Source organism: Mauremys reevesii, linkage group 11 (assembly GCF_016161935.1).
Source record: "Mauremys reevesii isolate NIE-2019 linkage group 11, ASM1616193v1, whole genome shotgun sequence".
NCBI lineage: Eukaryota > Metazoa > Chordata > Testudines > Geoemydidae > Mauremys > Mauremys reevesii.
The window spans coordinates 44,985,477-45,001,500 of record NC_052633.1 but is presented as its reverse complement, the minus strand read 5'-3'; the positions used below and the strand labels follow the sequence as shown (position 1 = coordinate 45,001,500).

The window sequence follows — 16,024 nt, the reverse complement described above, 5'->3', positions numbered from 1 at the left end:
TCCTCCGTATAGAACATGCAGTACCATACTTCTAAACTCCCATTAGATCAAATCTGTTTTTACAGAGAGATGTTTCTCATCTTGGAAGGGGGTTGAGCTCACATCTCAGAACCATTTCTTTGTGAAAGCTTTTAGATGAAGTGCCAGTGTGAAAAATGCCTCCCACATAGTAGAACTTCTTTTATGAACATTAACCCTTTATTGGCCATGATTGCAGACCATACATGGACTCGTTCTAGAAAAAGCCAGAGTCTCAGTTAACAAAGGGTTATCCTTTTTAATTACAGGAAATGATAACAAAATGAAGAACTGTTTTTGTATTTGTAGATTTCTGTTTTCCTGACTGACTTCTTGGTAGCTCAGCATTTATCTTTCCTTCCACAATCCCAAGAAACCAGATCCCTTGCTGTTTCCTTACTCTGATATTTTAAACGTGTCTTGTCATATATGTAGTGTAGCTGTAGCCATGTCATTACAGAGACAAGGTGGTTGAGGCAAGGTAATATCTGAAGTTTGTCCAATAAAAGAGAAATGTGAGAACCCTTTGCATTTAGGTAAAGCATTGACCAAAGGCCAAGGATGCAAGAAGCAGCTATTTTGTCACTAGATTGGTTCTGCCAACAGAGGTGCTAAAGTTTAACCATCTTATTTTTGTCAATAATGACACCTAAGGGTTCACTACCATTAATACTAGCAGGCCTTCCCTTTTGTATTTTTGTCTGTGAAAATAGCAATTTCTTCCTAGCAAATCATTATGTATCTATTAGCATAACCAAAATGATGGCTGAGGTGCTGACTTATTACTCTTTCCAGAAAGGGCAGTAAAGAATATTATTTGGCAAATATGGTGTTTAAAACTATACTACATTACTTTATAAACATATTTGTAGACGTGTCCATAGCACATTGCTCTTTGATTTGAACAAGGCAACTCTTCAGCAGGTCAGACAGTGTGTCTAAGGTGCTGAGTAGTTGGCAACCATAAACCTTTATCTTTATAGCATTCTGCTAGGAATCTTTGAACTTGCAATAGAGACAGTGAGTTATTACTTATTCCAGCTTTGCGTGCACCATTTTATCACACCACAGACAATATTCTGAGGAAGAGAAAAAAACATGACTGGCACACACTGCAATGTATTTTACTTTAGTCCTGAGGGCTTAGGTCACTATTACAGGGGAAAAAGTAGTAATGAAAGGGACTTGTTATTGCTGTTGTATTCCCCTTTACTTATTTTAATTTAAGATTTTAAAATGTAAAACCTCAGACTGTTAGTAAAATGTCCCTGAACACAGTATTCCTGCTGGCTAATAAATTTGACTAATAAATTCCTGCTGAATTATAGTCTGGAAAAGGCTCTCTGGTGTCACTACAAACACCCATCTGCTGGCTGCATAGCTCCCAAGAGGGTATATTTTCTCCAGAGCTGTAACATCATTTGAAGAGGCATAGTGGAAATCTCATCTTTTTACCACCTAGGGCTACTTCAATATTAAGCCAGAACTTTCTGAGGCATTCCCTTAAGCTATAATTACTGTATCCCCTGTAGCAGCACTTGTACAGTGATAGTCACAACAAACTGATGTCTTTAACAGAGTGAACATCTACTTTGGCTTTAATTCCGTGTATCTGGTAGAAAAGAAAATAATTTGATCCACTCACCAAGGATCTAATTCTGTTCCCACTTAAATCAATGGCAAGACTCACATTGACTTTCATGGTGAAGGCTCAAGATTTGGTCTGTGTGGACTGTGCTTACACAAATATCCTGCAGATAAATGGTCTACCTACCTCTAACAAACGTCTATGGAATTTAGTAAATGCTAGACTAGAGCTTCATGTCTCCCTGGGAAGGACTTGGTGATAATGCTAGTGAGAAAGGATCTATTTATATAGTGTTATACAATGTGACTGACCCAACCACAAAATACACCCAATATTTTCAGGTGTTTGTCTGATTTTTATTGTCAGAAAGAGGCATCCTATATCACCCTGGCTACTGTAATCACAAAGCTAATGGGCTGTATCGCTCTGTCTGACCAATCTATGATCAGCACTGGACTTCAGGGGGCAAGAAGCTTCTGCCTCACTATGTTCACAGGAAATAGTAACTGGAAATAGACACGTGCATTATTACACAAAAAACATGTATTTCCTTGCAATAATGTAGCTAATACATTGTCATGCATCAGCTTTATTATGCTACTTTAATCCAGTATTAATGTATGTGTTCTATTTATTTTGTTCAATAATATTTTGAACAAAGTTTTGAACACATTTACTCTGCACTCAGGGTATGATACAAAGCTCATTGAAGCCTGTTGAAAAATTCAAGTGACTTTGGATCAGGGCATCCATTTCTAAGTTTCTTTGTATGCTGTTGCTTTATTTTATGTTCCTTGTTCATGAGTTGTTATTTTTTCATTGTTTGTTTCATTTTTAATAATATGATTTAATTTAAAGTAAAACCAAGGAGGTCTACAAAGAAAATATGTCTCTACATGTTAAATGCAGGTGTGGGGTCACATCAGGGGTGAAAGTAACTTAAAGGACTTACCAGTACTCCAGAGTCCTGAGCAGGGGGCGGGGCCTTAACCAGAAGAGGCAGGGCCTTAAAATCCCCTGGCCCTTTAAATCAAGATTTAAAGGGCCCCGGGCTCTGGCTGCAGTAGCGGTGGCTGGGAGCCCCAGGCCCTTTACATCACTCCCAGCTGCAGAGGTGGCTGGGAGCCCCGGAACTAGGGGGTTATGTAAAGGGCCCAGGGCTCCAGTTGCTGCTACTGCAACGGAGCTCTGGGCCCTTTAAATCACCGATGGAGCCCCAGGGGCTCCCAGCTGCCGCCGCTACCCCAGACTCCAGGTTCTGGTGGCAATTTAAAGGGCCCGGGACTTTGGCTGCTGATGGGAGCCCCAGGCCCTTTAAATCACCAGCCTGGGAAAGCCAGTCTGGTCCAGCACGGCGTACCAGCTCTTGCTGGTACGCCGTACCGGACCAGACCAGCTTACTTTCACCTCTGGGTCACATGTATAGTACTTCAGTGGAAATCTACTTTGTGCTTTGCAGTATAGAGAGCTGCAGTTTTCATCTGCAGAACATAAAGTACTTTTTAAACCTGGGTAAAAATTCTTATCCCTATTTAATGGATAGGGAAACAGCACAGAGAAGGTTAATGACTTGTCTAAATACATACTGTGGTTCAGTGGCGGAGTCAAGATTTGAATACAGATCTAGTGACTCCCACCTTATGCTTAGTATACCAGGCCACAGCTGCCCATGAAATGTTTAACACTAAGTGGGGCACAGCATTTTTTGCAGCTGTTATTGCTAGTTTTGTACTGTAGGTTTTAAGTGTGCTTGACTGAAGAATGCTGCAAGGCAAGATTTTTTTCCTTTCAGACTCTGCAAAGTACCGTACATACTCTTTAAGACTCTGCTGAGGAGCAAGCCTCCCACAGCTGCTTCAGATGCTTAAGACTTAATTTTGATTTTAAATTGCCTGTTTGGAGCATTGTCCTCCCATGCTGCCTCTGCCACATTTCCTGTGTTCAAATACAAACTTTAAAATGAAAATGAAACTTTAAGAGCAGCTGTGGAGGAGGGGGAAAATGGCAGATGCAGTGTGGCATGCCCTGGGGATAGTGCAAAACCCTGACATTTGTCCTGCAGGTTTGAGAGGGGAAACCCAGCATGGTTAGAGTATGAGGAATGCATGACTCTAGAGCCCAGAGCCATGAATAATAGGTCATCTCCATGCAGGAAACTTGAGAGAGATGGGCTTAATAGCCCTGGCACATACTCAATAGCAAGTCAGTGCTCTTAATGAAATCTGGAGTGCAACAATCGAATAGAAAGACAATTGTGTTACTGTGTATAATCAGTTACATGTGTCACCACAATGTTATGTACTATATATGCACATGTACTTCACAGTGAAATATGCTCCTGCTGTACTGATAACTATTGATCTATATTCAGCTCCATAACAAGAATTCACTGAATTAAATTGAACTAAAATTATATTAAAAAGTAGAGCACCATTTTAATATACTAATGCCATAAGCATAATAAAGAGTTTGGATTTCATAAGTAAATATGAAAAAATATTTCTTTATCTTTTCAGATGTAGTTGTGTGGAGCCGCATAATCCTAGCAATAAGACCTTGCAATATTGGAATGACCACAATATCTCTGCATCGGACATACCTTGGGGAAACCTAACGGTGTCAGTAAGTGAAGTATTGAAACCTGATAAATCCATGAACATGCATGTTACCTTTTCTGCTCTAGTCATATTAATAAATTACATTGCTCCAGCTATGACTGTATTGTTTAAATAAGGCACATACAGTACTTTGCTGAACAAAGGTTAATGTAGATTTTCTATCATTAATATTTTTAGAAACCTTTTGCTAGATTATTATATATTCTTTATTAGTACTGTGATGCAGCAGGGCCAGAGGGCAGCAGGGGAGTGATAGATAGGAGGTATATACGCCCCAGGATGATTAAGGCCTTATTCCCTGTGGACTGAGGAGAGGTTATTACAGGGTAATTAGAGCAGCTGAAGCCAATTTAAGGCCCGAGAAGGGAGCTGGCTGGAGAGGTCACCTGGGGAGGCGCTGCTGCGCCTTGGAGGTGGGGTCTCGCCCGAGCCCTGCCATGACCCCGCTGCCTGCCCCCCTTCAGCAGGGAGAGGGGCTGCTCCAGCATAGCAGGGGTTGCCTGCAGGGCTGGGCCGACCTCTCCTCCCCGAGGAGGAGGGAAGGAGAGCTGACTGTAGTTTGCAAGAATACTGTTATTGACCAGAGGATCAGAGTACCAGGGGAAGCAAATCCCTGCGCAAGCAGAGCAGGGGTCCTCCCCAGGCACAGAGGACCGAGAGAAACCCTGCCCCAGGGGAAAGAGGGAAAGAAGCCCATGAAGCTGAAGGGGCTGGGACCCAGAGTAGGGGGCTGACCCGGGTCCCTTCCCCACTTCCCTTCTCTCCCACAAAAGGGCAATAGCGGAGCCGTCAACGCCCGAGAATAGGGGTAAGGGGCAACTCCCTGACCCATCACACCAAGGAAAAGCGTGGGACCCACCACAATAGTGTCAGCCATTTGCCATAGTACATATTAAAGCAAGAATGTGCATCATTGTGCAGTGCTTTAAAAAGTTTGTTTACATACTAACAGAGAAGTATGACTGACATTGTCTAAACATGTCAAATGACAACAATGAATTTGACCTAAATTCTACCAGATGGCAAAACCAAAGCTGCCTTGTCTAAAAAGAATCTATAAGCTTTATTTTCCCTAAAATACTCTTCCAGCTGTTCAGGCTATACTGACGGGGGAAAGAGAATGTTTGTTAACATCCCAGTTAGTTGCTAAAGGTCTATTTTACCCACTCTTTTAATGTCAGCTATGTACTGTGTTACTATTGGACTTGTATAAACATTTCCTTGACATAAAAGAAAGCAAGCCACCATTCTACAGCACCTAATGCAAAATGTATTAGTCTTGAAAGGGCTTGTTTCACACACGCACAAAATATTTGTTCCTGAACTATATATTTTTCTGGATAGGGTTGGAGCCAGGGAACCTTATAGTTGTTATTTTCCTTTCCCTCAGCTGCTTTTGAAGCTTGATTGTAAATGGCATATTTGAAAACAGGCTCTTTTTTTTTCTTGCAATATTTTCTTCTTTGTAAATGGTCATTTAATTACAAAGCCAATGACAATTCAGTCTAGAAAGAGAGAAAGCTGGGGCAGGCTCATGAGACTCACAAGACCAGGCTCGTGTGATTTTTTTTCAATAGGCAGAGTCGTCATCATAGACATGTAGTCTTTCATCTTCACAAATTTCTTTTCAGAAAATTAGGCTGGGGGAAACCTTTCAAAAGCAAAACTCAGATTTGCCTTGGTTTAGTCAACACAAGTCTATAAATGTTCATTCAGTTGATATTGTATTCTTTCTACAGCATAGGTTTTCAACCCGGGAGTTGCCTCTCAATCCAAGAGAGTGACACAAAGATCTAAAGAGGTTCATAACCACCTTCTTTTTCTTTATGGATTGATGGGAGTGTGTGTAGGGGTTGACCCTGAAACTTTTTTGTGTTGTAACGTGGGGTCACAATATGGAAAATGTTAAGAACCACAATTCTAAGGGATCCTAGCGATTTCAGCAAAGACCTGATCATGTGAGCTCGCAAAATAACAAGAGAAGGTGTCTGCTATCACAATGTTTCTCAGAGTATATTTGTAGCTTAGACATAAAATAAGTAATTCCATTTTAACAAATAAATGTTACTAAGCCCTAACGTGTTACATTGAGCAGCTGAAAAACTGCAAACAATGAATGATTCAGGAATATATAAGTCAGCTTCCCCTCAAAGATTTATAGTCAATAATCTACTTTAAATTGGGAGCAGTATGATTGAAAGATGTTCCAATATCCCCCATGCCTGTCAAATAAATATCCTGATTTCCTGACAATTATATATTTATTCATCATTTGAAATTTCTTGATGTCATTCGCAACTCCTCCCTGGTGCCAAAATATGCCAATGAGAGCCTACAGTGATTTGTTCTGGTCACACACAGACAGCACTGTATTTTCCACATATTAACTCTTGTTAGTGTTCCTGGTGGTAGGTCTGATAAGTGTAATGCTTAACAAGGGCACAGGAGTCAAGTTTATCAGAAGAGCAAAGAAAGTGCATTTTGTTAACTGCACAAACACTTAGCTGAATCTGAGTCTGCTCAGATTTTTGCAAATCTCTAGTTTGCACTGGACCCACTTAGATTCTTGATACAGGCATTAGTATAGTCAGTTCGTAAATTGATATATATTCTTACAGGATGATATTCACCCTTGTGCACAGGCCATCATAAAGAGTCCGTGTGCCTTGGTTTAACCAGGGCAGTTGTACTTTTTCATCTGGTGTCCCAAAGTCCTGAGAACTTCTTTTGGGATGCCTGAAATGTCTTGTTTTTTCATTTCATCAAAGTTTTCTGGTTTTTAATACCTAATGACTGTTTGTCCCAGATGTATTGCTATACTGATATATGTTTTGCACTCCCTTGTCTCACTTTCATCCCATACTAGGGTGTACTTCATGCCAATCATTCTTCAAAACCAAAGCTTGTCATAAATTGTCCAGCCATGCAGGGGCGGCTCTAGCGTTTTGGCCGCCCCAAGCAGTCATGCGCGGGAGGCGCCCCGGAGCCGCGGGAGCAGACGGACCGCGGGCATGATGACGGAGAGTCCGCTGCGCTGGTCTGCGCGCGCTCTGGCCGCCCCGCCGCGCGGCGCGTTCCGGGCGGCCGCGCTGCGCTCGCGAGCGTCGCATGCCCGCCGGGGAGCCCAGCCGAAGCCGGCGCGCCCGCTCCCCCGCGCCGTCATGCCTGCGGCAGGTCCGTCCCATGGGGCTCCGCCTCCCTGCCCCAGGCGCATGCAGTGGGGGGCGCCCCCGCAGAGGGAGCCCCAGATCCCCAGGGCACCTAGGCACCAGCTTGTTTTGCTGGTGCCTAGAGCCGCCCCTGCAGCCATGGTACTGCAATATGAATTTGATGAGTCAGTGACTCAGTGTAATTGATGAAAAAATTCTGCTCTGGCAGCATATAATGGGAAGGAATAGGTACCTAGTAGTTGTGATAGCCTTACTTCTCCTTCTCTCTATGGTGACCAGAACCATAAAGAGGAGGAAAGTGTGGGACAGATAGTCCAGGGGGGATGGGGCATAGTTCTTTCTTTCTTTCTTTCTTTTCTTAAATAGAAAAGAAGAGTGCCAAAATGTAGAGCACCTGAGTATTCTATGACTCTAATAAATGTTGCCACAAAAGTGCCCCAGTTTGTCATTTTGACAGTATGGTCAGTTACTTATTCACCACATAAGTCTTCTCCCATAGTCAGGGTATTAGAGAACGGACCCCTCAATTCAGGTTACTCTGTTTCTTATATTCCTTTACTTAGTGAGTGAGCAGTGGGATTCCATGTTCTATAGTTCACATCTTCATAGATTTCCCACATTTCTGTGCTCATTGTTTAGGAAGCTGAACACATCTGTATTTATGGCTGTCTGACAATCATTTGTTTAGATTTCTACTAGAGGTGTATCTGAAATGTAAGGTTCACATGTGAGATTTAGGTTGCAGCAAACCTGTATGTTATCTTTTTAAAATACATTGGTTAAAATTTGACAAATTCTGACACATCAGACTTTGAAGTGAAGCTGTTGCCTGAAATAAATATTAATGTTTTGTTTGGTGTATTCCCTGAATTTTATCAGATCTTTTTTAGAAACAATCTTAGCTTTTCCTAAGCAAAGAAAATGTTGTGAAGTGTGCTGCCCCCTTCTGGTAAATACATTTCTTAGTTCCATTCTGGGATAATAAGTAGGTCTGAATAGTTTTCCTTCAAATTATAAAGTTAAAACAAACAACTAAAGCTTGGAAATGCAACAAGAGTAGCCTTATCAGAGTATTTTCTTTCCTTTCTCAGCAGACATGTGAAAATTAAAAAAAATTACAACCAAACTTTTTAAAAACAAATACAGGTTTGTTTCAAAGCATGGGAGAAGATTTATTTATCCAAACCAATTTGCCCATCCCTAATTGATATCACATAGTGATTATGTCATTAAATATCTCTAGGAAAACATATCCGTCATTGCTAAGTTTCTTTAGTGCTCTATGGCACAATGTCTGAGTGTATGAGATGTTCTTCATTCTGAGATGGACAATTCTCATTTTCTAGCTTTCCATTTTTCTTCACAGCATTACAGCTGAAAAGTACAGTTTATCCACACAATCCAGATATAAAGATTTGGGGTTTTAAATGAAAGAAGGTTAAATATCTCAAAATTAGTTTACTATTGACAATATATTATATGATCTAATCTGTCATTTATTTAAGGGAGTAACTAATCACAGGAAAAGAAATATATAACAGCATTTACTAGGGCATTTTTCAAAACAATCCTGCTTTGTTCTTCCTGTTAGGAATGTGGAACATTTCATGGGGAGTATGTTGGACGAGCCTGTGGACATCATGGCCCTTACGTTCCAGATGTTCTCTTCTGGTCAGTCATCCTGTTCTTTTCTACAGTAACACTATCATCCACACTGAAGCAGTTCAAGACTAGCCGATATTTTCCAACAAAGGTACCTGAAATATACCTTTTTAATGCAAAAGTTTGTGTAAATCTTGTGGAAGTAGAAATCTCCACTGTTGCAGACTCAGTTTCTTGCTGCCCTCTATAATTTCTTGCTGGTGAAGTGCTGTAAGTTGTTGGGGTTTTGTAGAGAAATTGTTTAATTATCTGGTTTTTGTTATTTTTTCTGTTTCCATCTTGATGTTTAAAACAGAAAGTACTTCACAGCAAAATCTGACAAACAGAAACCTCTTCAATCAGCCTTTAACACTGAAGAGTGACTCAGTAAGGGGTTTGGTCCTAAAGGTTAAAAACTCAGCTCTCTTCAGAAAAAGGAATAATGATAAAAAATAGCTTGATGTTCTAAAGACAACACTACTCCCTCTGCAAATTGTTCTTCCTTTAATATGGTGCTCTGTTTACAAGTGATGTGTCCTTCTGCATTCCTGTTCATATTCTTTAAATATTTCCCACCTTGTGCATGTTATACTCGGTACCAAAGCTACTTATCTCCCACCAATCTAGATTCCTAGGGAGAGTTGCATTGTCTCCTGAGGCTGCTGCTACTTCTTGCAAGAGTGCAGTGCATGCTCCCCTTTGAACCAGCTTCTCTGGTTGGTGAGGAGGAAGGATGGAGCTATTACCATCCCCCACTCCAGTGGTGGCACTGTTCTCATGCACACTCATGGGAGTGTGGGGACTGCCAGTGTGCCTGACCACAATGTAGATGAACAAGAATGGGTCCTTGTGCTCTTTCTCCATGTTGTGAAATTGAAACAGCACACGAGTGAGCACAATCTCTCCCATAAGGAAAGTATTCGCTTAAGCCAGTGGTTCTCAACCCAGGGTACGTATACCCCTGGGGATATGCAGATGGGGATACGTGTACCCAGGGAGTACCTCAACTCATCTAGATATTTGCCTAGTTTTACAACAGGCTACAAAAAAAGCACTAGCAAAGTCAGTGCAAACTAAAAAAAAATCATACAGACAATGACTTGTTTATACTGCTCTAAATACACTACTATACACTGAAATGTAAGTACAGTAGTTATATTCCAATTCATTTATTTTATAATTATATGGTAAAAATGAGAAAATAAGCAATTTTTCAGTAAGAGTGTGCTGTGGCACTTCTTCTGTATTTTTATGTCTGATTTTTGTAAGCAAGTGGTTTTTAAGTGAGGTGAAACTTGGGAGGGTAGGCAAGACAAATCAGACTCCTGAAAGGGGTACAGGAATCTGAAAAGGTTGAGAGCCACTGTCTTAAGCCATAAAAGGAATTAAGTTGCAGCTCTTGTATTTGCTTTCTCAAATCCCACGTGGATATTTTTGGTATTTCCCTGCTGGAAATGACATTTGTCTCAATATTTTTAGGTGCGATCTATAGTCAGTGACTTCGCAGTCTTTCTCACTATTATGTCCATGGTTTTAATTGACTATGCCCTGGGGATTCCATCTCCAAAGCTTCAGGTTCCAAATGCATTCAAGGTAATTCATTAATAAACTGTACTGTTGTATTGCATCACTAAAATACTTTGCCACATAGTAGATTAAGTAGATATTTGATAACAAGTGAATAATAATTCTTCTCTGAATGTGTGTGTGTGTGTGTGTGTGTGTGTGTGTGTGTGAATCAAGGCCCTGTTGTTTTAGGAACTAGCTTGTGACCCTTGGCTCTACCATAATACATATAAATAATAATAAACTCTTTACAGTGCAACTTTTATTATCCAAATCTCATTGATCTGAAATTCCCTGTTATCTTCACAAAAGTGAAGTTTGGCTATTTGATCCTTAGGAGCAAAGGTAGGTTGGTCTAACTAAAGAGCCTTAGCCAATTCTCTTCACCCTATTTGCCTTCTCACCCTTGCCCTTGTCTCTCATCAGTAGGGTGACCAGGAGCAAATGTGAAAAATTGGGATGGGGGTGGGGGGTAATAGGAGCCTATATAAGAAAAAGACCCCAAAATTGGGACTGTCCCTATAAAATCAGGACATCTGGTCACCCTACTCATCAGGCACCCCTGTGCTCCTTGATATTGGGGGATCCAGCCAGCAGACTGTGAAGTTTGCAGTCACATGTTCCTCAGATCATCCAAATCCTAGATTATTATATGGTTTTGGGTGTCCCCCTGAGACCTTGGATCATTATCATTTTACTGAATGCAATAAAGTCTGTAATAGCCCAGTTAACATATAACTGGTAAAGACTTAAAGAAACGCTGTGTTTATATTTACCTGCCCTTTCTGGTACTATTTTACAGGATGATGTTTAGTATATTCTGTGATATTATTCAGAGAGAGATTAATTCTTCAGAGAAGCATCTCTAAATGAAACGTGTCATTTCCTAAGTAGTGCTTGTCTGTGTCGCTGCAAGGTCAGAGCATTTAATAATCGCTAGAATTCTGAATTGGCCGTACATGACCTTATGTTTTTGTAGCCCACCAGAGATGATCGTGGCTGGTTTGTCTCTCCTCTGGGGCCTAATCCTTGGTGGACCATTTTAGCTGCCGTAATTCCAGCTCTGCTTTGTACTATCCTTATCTTCATGGACCAGCAGATTACAGCTGTTATTATCAACAGAAAAGAACACAAACTAAAGGTATATGTTCGTAGAACACAGTCAAAAGGTCATATGTTTACTTTACCTTCCTGCTTTGCTTTATGTAATGTACTTTCAACACTGCTCAATAACAATTAACTTACTGTGTATTATTTAGCAGCCTTTTTCAATCAATTTAAAAAATGGAGCAAGTATGTTAATTTTGGGTATGTAATTTGTATTCTTTGTCAGTGATTCTCTTTTTACACAGGTCTTTAAAAGTGTTCTTAGAGCAAACCCCTCAAGGCAGCAAAGCACTTAAGCAGGTGTCATTTAACTTTAAGCATCTGCTTAAGACCCATTGACTTCAAAGAACTTCAACATATGCTTTAAGTTAAGCACTTGCCCAAGTTCTTTACTTAATCTAAACAGTCAAGTCTAATGTCTCTTGAAATCCAGACATCAGCTGCTGGTGGGCTTAATTCTGAGAATCTATTAAGGGGACATGGTATTTTCTTATCACTTTGTTCCCTCTCTGCCTCTCCATATCTTTTGAATTTCCCCATAAGTGCTTTCTTCCCTTCCCTTCCCTTCCTTCTTGGAGGAGGGAGAAATGTAAAAACTGAACTTTAGAGGGAAAATGGGATCTTAAAACAACATAGAAACACTTCCTGCCGGATGTCTGCAGATGGAGAGGGGAGAAAGGGGCATCACCTCTCTGAAAAGCTGCTGGGCAAAATCCAACAGCAGGGTTCTGTACTTGTATATGCAGCAAATTTAGGCCTCTTTTGACATACTTTTAATAAACAGCAATCCAATCCCAGATCACTTTAGCAAATGTATTGGCGTCCTTCACTTTGCACTGCTTCTTCTTCGATGATTGTGACATTTGATATGTTCTTTTTTTTGCCCTTTTTGTCAGCCTGACTCTTCATGTCAATCCATAGCATTGCATGTGGTTAACTTGACAGATGCAGGAAATTGCTGCCAAGCTTTGGAATGTGTTTTTTCAGCACTGGCATCTGGGAGTCAGATGGCTCTCCTGGCTGCCCTCTTGTCTTGCTGCATATTAGTTTTGCTGGGGTCTGGTATAGCATCACCTGTTGCTATGCTTTCTTGTCCTCCCATATGTCAGTTTCCTTGGATCCCGGGAAAAACTCCCTGATTCTGTATGTATTAGTGCATACATTCCTCCAAAATGTGTCAGAAGGTAAAATAGGCGTCTCTGTTAGGATTTAGATTTGAACTCCTTCTTTGAGTGCATGTGTGCATATAACTAATCTTTGTTAACACATCTTTGTGTTTAGCTAGACATGTTTTAGATGTAAGACTAGTGAGATAGTGAAGGGAGTTTTTAATTTGATTTACCTTATATGAAGATGTCTCCCATGGTAAACAAAATAAATGAATAAAAATGGCATTTTCATGTTTGGTATGTGACCTACATTTCAGAAACCCAAACACTTCTTATTTTAGAACTAAAACTCATCTTCAGAAAGAAATTGTCTGCTTCCAAATAATTTTTTCTCTTTTTTATATTTCCTGTAGCAAATTCTGAATAGAGTATGCCTTAGAGTTTCTTTTTTTAGTCTCTGTAGAAAACCCTTCCAAGTTTGTTTGGAAATGGTTTAGTTACTTTTTTTTTATGTCATCTGCATGAGTTTACAGGTAAGATTCTGGTTCAACACATTCATGTTATTTGCATGAGCTTTACTGCTTCATCAAAACAGGAAGTTGGACGTGTTGCCATATTGGAAAATATGTGATTTACCCCATGTGACTTTTCTCAGTAACAGTTTGAACTTTAAGTGCACTGGTGAACCACAGTCTCAGAGAGTATGTCTACACAGCAGCTAGAGGTGTAATTTCCATCACGGTAGATGTTTTCTTTTGATTTGAGAGAGCTCACTAAACATAGCAGGGTAGCTGTGGTGATGCGGGTAGCCAGCCAAATACAGTCCTGTCTGAGACCCTACATATATGTAGTCAGGCAGCTAACTCATGCCTCTTTGGCTACACTGCTATTCTTATAACACTATGTCGATCATATCTAGTATGTATACATCTATGCCACTTGGGAATTATGCCTCCAGCTGTAGTCTGAATATACTCACAGTGCTCCTGGGTTTCCAGAAAGAGGGAGGAATAAAGTCCAGCTGTGACAAAAAGTTCATTTATATGGAAAAACTTTATGCAAAGCAATGTTCATTCTCAATACAAGTTGAACACAAACCAAGGTTAATTTTGAATGCATTTGAGGTTTGAATCAAATGTTTTACATACCTCTGCCTGATAGCACAGACATGTTATAACTTGACTTATCTGATTGTCTAACACAGTCAACCTTTAAGATGGCATTTCTTTCATACTTACTGTTCCTACCAATGGGATGGTATTTCTTAAGAATGTAACGGGAAAACTGAAAAAGCATAGTACCTGATTTATTTTTTTAACCAACCTTCTTAATTTATAGAAGACTATTTTTACAATGGACAAAAGTAGAAATACATATTGAAATCCCCAGAAAAAAATCACAAGCAAACCTCAGTTCAGCATGATAATGATACTACTGAGAACTTATTAACTCAATGTGGCATTAATATAAGGATTTTAAAACATACAAAAAGGTGTATGTACTTTTATAGACACTGACGATTTAAATTAGTTTTGTAGCTGCTAATTTAACAATATCTGTGATCTATTGTGGAGGGAAGAATCAAGTTTTGTGTTTCAACCTGCTGTATGACCATGTCTGTTTGCTCTCCTCTATGAAGTTATTTTTAAAAGGTGAATTCATTGCATGTGAATGATACCATATTGGCAATCCTCTAATTGGCATCTACTGTTATCAACAGATCAGGTCCAGGTAAATCAGCAGCAACACATCTTTCTCCATATTTGCTAATCAGCATATCTGAAACCGGCTATGGAAGGACCACCTGTATGGATGGCTTCTTTTGGTATCTCTCATGACACCACCAGAAAAGAAGCCAAATAATACCAGTTTTGGTAGTAGATTTGTGATGTGGATACTTGCCTGCTAGGAACTAGACTAAGACCACCAACTCATTTCACATAAATTACCAAACTATCACCATAATAAACACCTTTCTCTCACTGCTGACATCAGCTGGATAAAACACGGAGGACTGCTATTTTCTGTTAGGCATTTGAGTTTTTGAAATTGTTTCTAATAATTAATTAGGTATCCCTGCTGCTGGAGCTTTCCTTAATTCAGATGTCATTTTACATCTTGTTGTTGTTGCTGTTTGTTTTAACAGAAAGGGTGTGGATACCATCTCGACTTGTTGATGGTGGCACTCATGCTTGGAGTGTGCTCTATTATGGGATTACCATGGTTTGTTGCTGCCACCGTCCTTTCTATTTAGTCTGAATATACTCACAGTGCTCCTGGGTTTCCAGAAAGAGGGAGGAATAAAGTCCAGCTGTGACAAAAAGTTCATTTATATGGAAAAACTTTATGCAAAGCAATGTTCATTCTCAATACAAGTTGAACACAAACCAAGGTTAATTTTGAATACATTTGAGGTTTGAATCAAATGTTTTACATACCTCTGCCTGATAGCACAGACATGTTATAACTTGACTTATCTGATTGTCTAACACAGTCAACCTTTAAGATGGCATTTCTTTCATACTTACTGTTCCTACCAATGGGATGGTATTTCTTAAGAATGTAACGGGAAAACTGAAAAAGCACAGTACCTGATTTATTTTTTTAACCAACCTTCTTAATTTATAGAAGACTATTTTTACAATGGACAAAAGTAGAAATACATATTGAAATCCCCAGAAAAAAATCACAAGCAAACCTCAGTTCAGCATGATAATGATACTACTGAGAACTTATTAACTCGATGTGGCATTAATATAAGGATTTTAAAACATACAAAAAGGTGTATGTACTTTTATAGACACTGACGATTTAAATTAGTTTTGTAGCTGCTAATTTAACAATATCTGTGATCTATTGTGGAGGGAAGAATCAAGTTTTGTGTTTCAACCTGCTGTATGACCATGTCTGTTTGCTCTCCTCTATGAAGTTATTTTTAAAAGGTGAATTCATTGCATGTGAATGATACCATATTGGCAATCCTCTAATTGGCATCTACTGTTATCAACAGATCAGGTCCAGGTAAATCAGCAGCAACACATCTTTCTCCATATTTGCTAATCAGCATATCTGAAACTGGCTATGGAAGGACCACCTGTATGGATGGCTTCTTTTGGTATCTCTCATGACACCACCAGAAAAGAAGCCAAATAATACCAGTTTTGGTAGTAGATTTGTGATGTGGATACTTGCCTGCTAGGAACTAGA

At 39.8% G+C, this 16,024-nt stretch overlaps 1 protein-coding gene across 1 annotated transcript in view; it reads left to right on the top strand.

Moving 5' to 3' along the window:
* SLC4A10 (solute carrier family 4 member 10) overlaps window positions 1–16,024 on the top strand; it is a 169,356-nt gene that overhangs the window by 139,538 nt on the left and 13,794 nt on the right. The window contains exons 15-18 of the mRNA XM_039494286.1: window positions 4,123–4,228; window positions 8,986–9,147; window positions 10,515–10,628; window positions 11,581–11,742. Coding sequence (XP_039350220.1) covers window positions 4,123–4,228; window positions 8,986–9,147; window positions 10,515–10,628; window positions 11,581–11,742 — 544 coding nt within the window. The remainder of the gene's footprint in view (window positions 1–4,122; window positions 4,229–8,985; window positions 9,148–10,514; window positions 10,629–11,580; window positions 11,743–16,024) is intronic.